Raw genomic sequence first — 11,283 nt, 5'->3', positions numbered from 1 at the left:
CTCTCTCTCTCTCTCTCTCTCTCTCTCTCTCTCTCCCTCTCTCATTCTCTCTCTTTCCATCTATCTATCTATCATCTATCTATCTATCTATCTATCTATCTATCTATCTATCTATCTATCTATCTATCTATCTTTTTATCTACCAGAAAACACAACAATGTCCACTAACCAAAATATTGAAAAATATCTAAATATCCAGCCAGGCTTATCAGCACATGCCTATAATCTCAGTACATGGGAGACAGAGCCAGGAGAATTTCCAGGAGGACAGTCTAGGAGCTCAGTCTGAACTCATATATTGAGTTCAAAGCCAAAAAGTAAAGTGTCGGGGTGGCCAGTAGAGAAATAGTTCAACAGTTAAGAGCACTTGTTGCTCTTCCAGAGGACCTGGGTTTGATTCTGCACACCTACATAGAAGCTCACAACGATGTGCAACTCCAGTTCCAGAGGATCCAATGTCCTTTCCCGATTTCCATGGAAACCAGGAACACACAGGGTGCAGGTATGTACATAGATGCAAGCAAAACATTCATTCACAAAAAGTAAAATAAATAAATTAAAATTGTTGAAGTAGAAGAAGGGCAGAGAAAGCGGCTCAGTGAGTAAAGTGCTTGCTCGTCAAGCACGAGGGCCTCAATTTGATCCCTAGAAGCCACATGAGAAGTCTGCCTGTAGCAGAGCACACTTGTCATCCCAGCTCTGGAGAGGTAAAGACAATGGAATCCCTCGGACTCACTGGCCAGCCAGCCCAGCCTCATTGGCAAATACAGGGAAGAGTGAGAAATCCTCCCTAAAAACGACAAGATGGAGAACAGCTAAGAAAGACACCCTGGGCTGATCTCTGATCCTCACATACATGAGCGCCATGTGCATGCACATGTACACACACATACACACACACACATACACACACACACACACACACACTTAAAGAAAATAAAGGAAAAGCTCTAACTGCCCATTGGTGAATAAAATACTGGATATCCAATGGTACACCTACTTGAGTCTTTTGCAGTTAAAATTTATGAGGAAGATCTAACATTTATGAGGAAGATGCACACTAACTCGGAAAAAGGTCAGCAATTCAAGGTCTGTAAAAAAACAAATTCAAGTAGCAGTGTATGATAGTGTATGCAATATATGCACTTCATAGGTAGCACATGTATGTGTGTGTGGATGCACATGCGTGTGGGTGGAAGTGCAGAGAAGGACCTGGAAGATTCTATCATGTCATGTTGTATTTTTTTTAAAGTTTATATATATATATGTATGTGTATGATATGCATATGCATATATGAGTGTTTTGCCTGCATGTATGTTTGTGTACTGTGTGTGCAGTGCCTGTGGGGGCCAGAAGACATTATATTCTATGGAACTAGAGTTACAGACAGTTGCGAGCTAACATGTGGTGTGACGGGAACTGAACCTGGGTCCTCTAGAAGAGCAACAAGTGCTCTTAACTGTTGAACTATCTTCCCAGCCCCCATAATTTAAGTTTAATGTGATGACTAGGTCGGAGAAGGAAGGATTGTCTTGCTATAGTCCAGCAGTATGCCTTCTGCAGCTTGCTACTGAGTACCAGGCATGTACACACTCAATAAAAACTCTCAGGACCAAACACTGTGCTGGAGAGTCTAATAGTGAACCAGAAACGATGTTCCCACTCTTCTGAAATTATACCCAGGAGAAAATTAGACATGGACTGAATAAGTATTGGCAAGTGACGTTTTCAAGAAAACCCAGGGTTTTTAACCACTGTATGAGAGACAGCTAGTCTAGGGAGCCGTGGAAAGTCCTTCCAGGAGCTGATGAGTGCTGAGGCATAATCAGGTGACTGGAGGAGTTGACCAGGCTGTGGCTGGGAGCAGGAGAAGGAGGAGAAGTGGGTAGCCTAGGAGAGGGAACAGCCTGTGAAAAAAGAACAGCCAGGACCTCTAGGCATCCAGGGGAAGGCAGCTGGGCTGGCACACACCAGATGAAGCTGCCGTGGAACACTGTGGGCAGGACCAGGTCAAGGATTTGGAATGGGTCCCAGGACTGCTGGGAAGCCATTGAAGGCTTTAAATGACATGATCAGATTTGCATTTTAATAAGATCCCACTGACTGCTGTGAGTAGCATGAACCACAGTGGGGATAGACCAGGGTAGGAAGGGAATGAGGACAACTGGCCAGGGGGAGAGGCTTGACCTAGGCTGAAGAGGAGTGGGTGGGTCTGAGACACACTTCCTGTCAGATCTTCTTTGAGACACTAGGTAAGAATTGTCCCTTGCTGAGTGCCTTGGAGCGGATTCACACCGCTTCATTAATCCTTGAAACAGCTAAGGGAGGCAGTGAGAACAGCAATATTGGGTCCATCTGGAGGAAGAGGAAACAGAGGCTCATTGACATTCAAAAGACAAGTGGCAGGATATATTGCTGACTGGCGGAGTGTTTGCCTAGCATGTGCAAGGTCTTAGGTTAGATCCCCAGAACCACAAAGGAACCAGACAAATGAAAGAGATGAGTAAGGTGATGGGGGTGGGGGGGAAGGAGGGAGGAAATAGTGGTGCCTTGATTAAGAGGAGATGCATCCTGGCCGCCAGTCCCTATGAGCCCCAGCCTCTACCCCACCCACAAGCCCACATACTCACTGGTATGCAGCCAGCTGGTGAAAGTCAGAGAGCAGTTCTGGACATCAAAGGGGAAGTTATAGATATCAAGGGTGCAGGCAGTCACCACCTGTAGGGGCTTGTAGTTCTGGACTTTCCCTTGGTGATGCACGTACACATAAGGAATGTTCGGAGACTTCCCCACGTCCACACTGGTCAGGGAAGAGTGGTCAATTAGTGGGCTGCAGAGGCAGACCTTCGCCATAGAAGGCTAAAGATCTTTTGAGTAGCCCGATAGGAAAAGAAAGTCAGGGAGGATCTGGAGAACAAGATAATCCAGGCATTTTGTCTGGCCTTAATTGTCCAGTGTTATCAATCTTAGCTTTCTGACCCACTAGTATTGAGGCTGTGCTCCAAACAATGAGGAATGTTTCTTTTTTCAGCTCCCTTCACTACCTAGCTCTCAAAGGCAGAGAAGGAATCCATGAATTGTAAAGCCACTGGCGAAGGGAGCTGGCCTAGCTGTCTCCGGGCTGACACATCAGCCCACACCAGAATAGAGCTGACTCCTAGAATAGCCAGTGGTTTGATAGGACAGAAGAATCATATGCCCCATTCTGACTCTGATTTTTGCTTTGCTTTCCATCTCTAGAAGCTGCCCAGAATGAGAGCAGTCATCTCTGGAGGGAAGAGCATAGAGTTCATAAGGAGTAGAGGAGCCTAGGAACATCCTACAAGAATTCAGCCGATTCTCTTTACTGAGCCTGGACCCTAAGTCACGAGGTAGGCTGAGCCCAGGGCCTGGCCTCTGGCCTTCTTTGGGGTACACTGAAAGATAAGAAGCTAAAAAAAGGAGCAGAAAGAAATTTCTAGAACATTTGCCACCTGAGCTCTGTGGGGCATTCAAGGATGGGTCAAATCCAATGGCCTTCTTTAGGGAAATGTCATAGAGTTGGACAGTGCAGTTGGTACTGCATGAATCCATCTGGCACCTCCATTATTATTGTTATTATTATTATTATTATTATTAATAGTAGTATTTTGAGAAAAGGTCTCGTGTAGTCCAGGCTGGTCTTGAACTTTCTACGTAGTCAAGAATGTCCCTGAACTTCTAACAATCTTGCCTCCATCTCCCAAGTGCTAAGATGATAGGCAGGTGCCACCACATTGGGTTTAGCCACGGAACCCAGATATTGAGCATGCTATGCAACTAGTCTACCAACTGGATCACAGCCTCAGCCTACTTTCCCCGGTCTATCTGTATTTCCCCCATGTATTTTCCTTGCCTTTGAACTCAGATGTCCAGTTGGTAGACCCTGGATGAACTTCCAGAATGGAGAGAAAGTCAGCTGGCTGAAGGCAATGGGAGCATGTTGGGCTGCTGAGAACAAAGGCTGATGGGACCCACTTCATGCTAGAGGTGCCAACTATGGCCTGTTAGGCACACGTGTGGCTTGGGAGGTTCGAACATGTTTCTTGGCTCCGATCTCTTCTGTGACCAAGAGCATTGGCTGTCATCAGAGCTTTGCTCCTTTCAAAACAAAATGTAACCGTCCCCTCTGACAAATGCAGCTGTCTCCATTAAGTTATTAGAACTCAGTGTGACATCACTCACTGGCTTCTGTTCCTATGATGGAGTCCTGGGGACTAAGAAGCATAAGGTTGTAGCATCCAGGACAGAAAGAAAGGGAGAGGGTAATCAAGAAAAAGAGAGAACTACGTAAAGGAGAGCTTGAACAAATGCTAACTTGATCAAGAGAGGAAACTGTCACTGCTCCTGGCTTCTCTAACCGCAGCCTCCCAGCCCACTGTGCTCTGATGAAAGGACTCACAACTCATTGATGAGGATGTCAGGGACCCAGACGCTGTCTGTGGGGATGGACAATCTGGTGACATTGTCGAAGTCTTCAGGAATCCACTGCAGAAACTCATCAATCCAGAACTGTGGGAGAAGCAGAAACCGTCAAAGGCAGCTCCCCTCATCTTTGGTAAGGGTCACCTGCAAATCAGGCAGGTCTCTATCCCTTCTGCTCAGGCAGTAGGTGGGCATCTTCTAGGGGGAAATCTCAGTGCTGACACATACCTCTTTCCTGGTCAATAAGAGACTCTACCTCTACAACTGTCAATCATCTGCAGCTATAAAACACAAGCTGCTGTAGCCTCTTCTAGGGAAGCATGCCGCCTGTCCTTGTTTGTCTCACTGCCCATGAGACAGGGTGTGTTCTGAGTTAAGGGGTCCTTCAGTGAGACAGAAAAGGAGCTGTCTGATAGGGACCGGTCTCCCTGTACTACACTCTCCGTTCCATAAGTGTATGGTGCTGATAGAACATGATCATGGCCGTAGGAAGGAATCTGAGACCTGTTTATGACTGATGTGTCTACGCAGCCTCCGGGGTGGGGCTTTTCCAGTTTACCTCCCTCCCCAGAGCTCAGCCAAGTCCTGAAACATCTGCATATTATTCTGCCTTAACTGGACACATGACAACAGAGCAGAGTCCTGAGGGTTATGTGGATACGTTTTTTTTCTGTTCTCATTGCTCAGCTTGATTGTCATCCAACTTTGCATAGAATGAAGAACTTTCTAGAAGTTGGAGCTATTCACATGAAGTCACAATGGTGTGAGTTCTCAGGCCAGGAATTGTCCTTCCTCAAGGATAAGCCAGTCAGCACTTGTCTGAGATGCTTTACCATCTGAGAAACAAGGGGTGGGGGCTGGGAGGATGTCCCCATCCATCTTCCCCTGGCCCTGAGATAGGACCTTTCAGACTCCTAGATCTTGTATCTATCTACTGTGCCTCGGAAGCTGCTCACCACCTCCCTTCACTGTGGCCATTGAGATTCCTGACTCCTTAAGAGGGAGGTGCCCCAGGAAGTGGAGGGCTGCTCTGCTCACCTGCCGGTACCATATGTAGGTGGTCAGAACCTGGTTCTTCTCATCCTGCAAAAATGAAAGGGGCTGACATGTGGTCTCACACACACACACACAGCCCAAACAGAAGCTGGTACTGAGCATCTCATCTGCTGGAAAGGCAGGACCAGAGAAGGAGAAGAACTCAAGCTGCTGGCCAGCCAGGAGAAGCTGGTCTGTTAAATGGGTGCAACTAGAGAGAAATGCAATCATTTCTTTTCAACTTCGAAGATACACAGTGAGGTGGGGTGATACACGCCTGTAGTCCAGCACTTAGCAGGGCTGAGTCGGACATTGTGTGAGCTTCAGGACAGCCTGGGAATATGGTAAAACTGTCTCAATAAAACACAACAAAACTAAACCCTAGGTGATGTGCAAATTGTGTATATTTTCTGTTGTTATTGTTTATCATATTCATATATATGTGATAGTATGCCTATAGATGCCTTACCTTCTAATATCTCTCTGTATATAATATATTATACATATACAATGCGTATGTGAACTGCCGTGCTTCAAAATTAAGAGACTCCAAACTACAGAATAGAAAAAGTGATTATTCCCTTTTCTCCATCTGATTCCAAAGTCTGCCTTTCTGCAGCAGCACAGCCACCTGCCCTTAGCTATTCTTTGCAGAGGTGTTCAAAGCATCATGATTTGATTCCCTCCTGTGTGTGCGTAGAGGGGGCCATATGACCCAGTTGCCTGCAAAGTCAGGGCCCACTTCCCCATTGCAAGGCAGAGAGCTCACAGCTCTGGCGTCGCCTTTTGTCCGTAGCCATGCAGTGCTTTGCATCATCTGCTGAGCAGTGGCCCCCCCACCCTACTCTAGTTATTGATTAGTTAATTGATCTATTGGTTGGCATTTTATCTACGGTTGCCATTTAGTGACACCTGCCACTCAGGGACCTGTGTAAGGCACTAAGGTTCTACCGATGATATGAGGGAGACAGTTCCCATCATGTGCTACATGGATAGCCACATGCAGGAGGTGACTATATCTAGGAGGAGGTGCACATAGGTGGCCTAGGGTTGTGGTTTGGGCAGGTGTGCAGATACAACTTCATTCTGTCCCAGCCAGGGTGCCAGACCACACGTACTAGGGTTCTTCATGCCCACCATATTACCCAGTAGGTGATTTAGCTTTACATGGCTTCTCTGATTCCCTGACACAGATCAAGGGCAGCTCACCACGTTGAGGATGGCATACATGATGACATCGATGAAGACGGTAGTAGGCTTCCTCCAGTCCCGCACAGGCCGCACCCCCTTCCTGTAGTTAGCCAGGAGGTGATCTGACAGCCTTAGCAGAGCAGGCTGGGTGGTGCCACGGGCCTGGTTGGCCCTCCTCCGGCTGCCTGGGAAGGAGAGCAGTTTAACACAGATCCCAGAGCCCTGATTCTCTCGATCCAGTTTAGAATCTGTTAAAGAATTTCATCCTCTGGGCAGGAGACGTTGCTCAGGGAGCAAAGGCCACTGCCACCAAGCCTCATGGCTTAAATTCAGTACCTGGGATCTACATGGTAGAAGAAAAGGACCTCCACATACAGGCCAAGGCATATGTGTGACCTCAGACACACAGCAGCAATGACAACAATAATACAAAACAAAATATAAGTTTAAAAAGGAAAAGAGACCCCAGCTCCAGGCCCTGGTGCTATTGTGGGATTTTGAGTATTCTTTGGTTTTCCCCTGGGAAACAGTGGTGCTAACCTCAGAAAGCAGGAGTGACATGGGACAGCCCCATTCATGTGGGGACCACATGCACTAAAACTGAGATGATATAGAGGTTAGGGAGGCACCTGCACAAGGTAGAGATGCAAACTCATGAAGCAGTCCATACTTCATTAAACAAAAGTCATCACGCAGTGGGTGGGGAGGGCACAGCCCAGAGGGTCGGAGCCCAGATGGCAAGAAGGTGAAGCCGCAGAATGGACTGGTCCTTTGCAAACTGGGAGCCAACAAGGCTGGTTCTTATTAAACAATACTGTGTCCTCCTAACCTGCCCTCACACGTGTCTCCAGATGCCAAGGCATTCTTGCAGGCTCTTCTCTAGTGTGTCATCTGCCTGTCCTATGAGCTTCCCTCCTGTCTGGAAAGACAGAGGTGAGCAAACAGAAATGGGAAACAAGAGGCTATTTTAAAGTTTCTTTTATTTTGTTTTGCTTTTTAGACAGGATCGATCTCACACAGCCTAGAACTTGCCATGGGACCAAGGAAGACCTTGAACTTCTGATCCCCCTGCATCCACCTTCCAAATGCTGGGATTACGGGCTTCTATTATACCTCCACTTCTGGTTTATGCAGTGCTGGGGATTGGGGCCAGGGCTTTTGTGCATGCATGCTAAGCAGGCCTCGACCAACAGAGCTGTATTTCCCTCTCCGAGAGACTTTTTTGAGTCTTCCTTGGAATAATGGAATAATATCTGCATAAGTCTTCCAATTCAGTCTCTGCCAGCGCAGCTAGCAAGACAGGACCATTATACAGACAGGAATCCCCAAGGTTCAGGAGAGTAAATAGCATACACTGCTAGCCAAGAACCTGAGACTCACACCAGATTCCTCACTACTAACTGAGAGGCTTATAGGGGAGTCTGATGGGCTTTGAGGGACTCTTGGATGTTTGGGGAGTGCCTGGCTAATGGAGTCAGACCTCAGAACAAGGGCATGGCTGGGAGCACAGAGCAACCCAGGCAAGAAAGCCCAAAGCACTTACCACATGCAATTTGCCTCTCATCCATTTACCCTGCTTCTCCCAACGACAGCTTCCAGAAAAGAGCATCCTACTCCTAGCCTTCCCATCAGACCCTCCCCTTGGTGGCACCCTTCTCATTGACCCCCAAGATGCTGCAACCCGGCTGTGTAGAAGGAACCTTCCTGTGGTGTGGTCTGCAATAGAACGAACCAGATCCTGTGTGGCCCGAACACCTTGTTTATGAGGCAGTGAGGAGAAGATTGAGTAGAAAGGACAGAGAAGTTTGACATTACTGGAGGTGAACCTTAGAGGAGCCTGGGGGAGGAGAAAACCCATAGGACCCATGCAACAAAACCAGCAAAAGCAAGAAAAAGATACTAAAGTGATCCTGGTCCCCACTCTGCTGCTGGCAAGCTGTGTGACCCTGAATGAATTAGTCTCCCTCTCTGGACTGTGGTTATAAGAAAAAGTGAACTGAATGAGCTCACAGGTCCATAGCTGCTCCCATTTGATAAGGCAAGGTGAAGAGAATAGGAACCGTCTTCCAAAACCTTCCAGACTCTACTCCCTTCTCAGGAGCAGGCTCACTTGGGCTCAACTTCTCAAACCACCTCATTTGACCCCACACCTTAGAATCCTTTCTTATAACAGTGAGATAGCTGATTTTCTAGAGCCTTCCTGTAGCTCCGGCCTCTCCTACCTTCAGCCCTTTGGGACTTAAGGCTTTCCCCCCATCCCAGCTTGCTATTCCCCTCCCTGCCAAACTCCTTACCTTCTCCCTGTGCTGTCAGCATGGACAGGAACAAGGCCAGCAGCACCTGCAGGATGCAGAGCCGCATGGCAAGCTTCCCAGATGTGGGAGGGCCTCGGAGCAGCTACTCAGGATGAGTCCCCACGACTGCCAGCCTGCACACCCACTGCCAACCTCATGTCCCAGGCAGCCTGCTTTTCCAACCGCAGCCTGCACCTTGTGCGGCTGCAGCCTGGCACTCCCGGCCACCAGAGTTGGGGAGCCGCCAAGTTTTCTAGCAAGCAGCTTTTCAGCTGGGTCAGGTTTCAGGGCGGGAGAAGGGGGAGGGGAGTCTGCTGGCAGACGTCAGGAGAGGGAGTTCAGCCCACCCATCCAAGTAGGTGGCTCGACTGACCACATCTTGCCCAAGAAATATTTTGGGGAAGGGTAGGGCCTACAGGATCTGTGAAGCAAAGATGCAGCTGTGGGGCTGTACACTGGGCTGTCACTGTCAGTACTGTCCCTTCACAAGTACAGTATGGGGAGTGCCACAGGGTGGCTTAAGCCGAGGTAATAAAAAACATACTTTGGCTTCCCAAGGTGATGTAATGCCCCTAGTGAAGCAGGTGACTGGACATTTCTGAGGACAGAGGGGGTAGCAGGGAGTCACACTAAATGTCTGCTTCTTCATCCTCATTTAATTAAAGGTTTGTTTGTTTGTTTTTCCATTTTGATTTGTTTTGCTTTGTCTTTTATGCCAGGGTCTCATGCAGCCCAGGTTGTCCTTGAACCCACTAAGACGCTGAGAATAGCTTTGAACATCTGTTCCTCCTGACTTCACCTCTCAAATACTAGAATTACTTAAGGCAGGTGCCACAAAGAATCAGGGAAAACGAAATAGTTTACACATCTTTGCCTGATTTTCCAAGTTTTATCATTAAATGGGTGGCCTTTTGTGATCATGTTCTTATCCTAAGTCTGGGAACATGGTTGAACATGCCTAGCATTCACCAAGCCCTGAGTGTGACCACCAGCAACACAGGGGGAAAAGTGCTTTACACCAGGTATGGTGATGTTCTCCTGTAATTCCAGGGAGGAAGAGGCAGGAGGAACAGAAGTTCCAGGCCACTCTGATCTACACATCTGGTTCCAGAGCACCATGGGCTATAAAAAACCCTATCTCAGGAAACAAGGAAACAAAAAATTAATTAAAGGTTCAGTAAGCAACAGGACCAGGCAGTGTGACTGGCATCTGTAACCTCAGCACCTGTGAGGTTGAGGCCAGCCCAGGCTGCACAAAGCATGCGCGCTCTCTCTCTCTCTCTTTCTCTCTCTCTCTCTCTTCCTCCCTCCCTCCCCTTCTTCCTCCCTCCTTCCTCACACACATAGAGTTAAAAACATTAATATATAGGAAACTCAACAGTCTGAAAGCCTCCCAGGAGTTTTGCTGCATACAGGGCAACAGTTGGGAGCCTGGTATGGCTGCCCTCTGAGAGGCCCAATAAGCAGCTGAAAGATTCAGATGCAGATACTAGCATCCAACCAATGGACAGAAGCTGGGGACCCCTGTGGTCGAATTAGGGAAAGGCTGGAAGAAGCTAAGGAAGGGGGCCACCCCATAGGAAAACCAGCAGTCTCAACTAACCTGGACCTTTGAGATCTCTCACACACTGAGCCACCAACCAGGTAGCATACACCAGGTGATACAAGCCCCTCCCCACCACACACACACATACAGCAGAGGACTGCCAGGTCTGGCCTCAGTGGGAGAAGATGCACCAAACCCTCAAGAGACTTGAGGCCCCAGGGAGTGGGGAGGCCTGGTGTGGTGGGGGGTGTGGTGGGGACAGCCTCTTGGAGACAGGGGGCAGAGCGGGGAGGGAGGGGGAGGAGGAATGGGATGAGGGTGGACAGGGAGGGGGATAATGACTGGACTGTAAAAAAAAGATTAAAGATAATTTTAAACAAACACATACACACACACACACATATATATATATATATATATATATATATATATATATATACACACACATACACACATACACACATACACACACACACACACATATATATATACACACACATACACACACACATACACACATACACACATACACACATACACACACACACACATATATATATATACACACATACACACACACATACACACATACACACACACATACACACATACACACACATACATATATATATATACACACATACACACATACACACACACATACACACACACACACACACACACATATATATATATATATATGTATATATATATATATATGGGCATGGAGAGGTGAGTGGGTATGCACGTGTGTGCGTGCTAGTGTCCTTGGA

At 47.6% G+C, this 11,283-nt stretch overlaps 1 protein-coding gene across 1 annotated transcript; it reads right to left on the bottom strand.

Moving 5' to 3' along the window:
• Positions 1–2,631: 2,631 nt before the first annotated feature.
• On the bottom strand, positions 2,632–9,031 carry LOC114616676 (5-hydroxytryptamine receptor 3A-like; the record flags this gene model as incomplete). Its single annotated transcript, XM_028762108.1, has 5 exons — positions 8,965–9,031; positions 6,689–6,855; positions 5,483–5,527; positions 4,422–4,531; positions 2,632–2,801 (listed from the first exon to the last, which is right to left on the bottom strand). Coding segments are annotated over exons 1-5 (559 nt in total), but the record flags the coding sequence as incomplete, so codon positions are not given.
• Between the last annotated feature and the right edge of the window lie 2,252 nt (positions 9,032–11,283).

This window comes from Grammomys surdaster, unplaced genomic scaffold, assembly GCF_004785775.1.
Source record: "Grammomys surdaster isolate TR1022 unplaced genomic scaffold, NIH_TR_1.0 332957, whole genome shotgun sequence".
NCBI lineage: Eukaryota > Metazoa > Chordata > Mammalia > Rodentia > Muridae > Grammomys > Grammomys surdaster.
The sequence above is the reverse complement of the archived record's forward strand: the minus strand, read 5'-3'. Positions and strand labels throughout refer to the sequence as shown.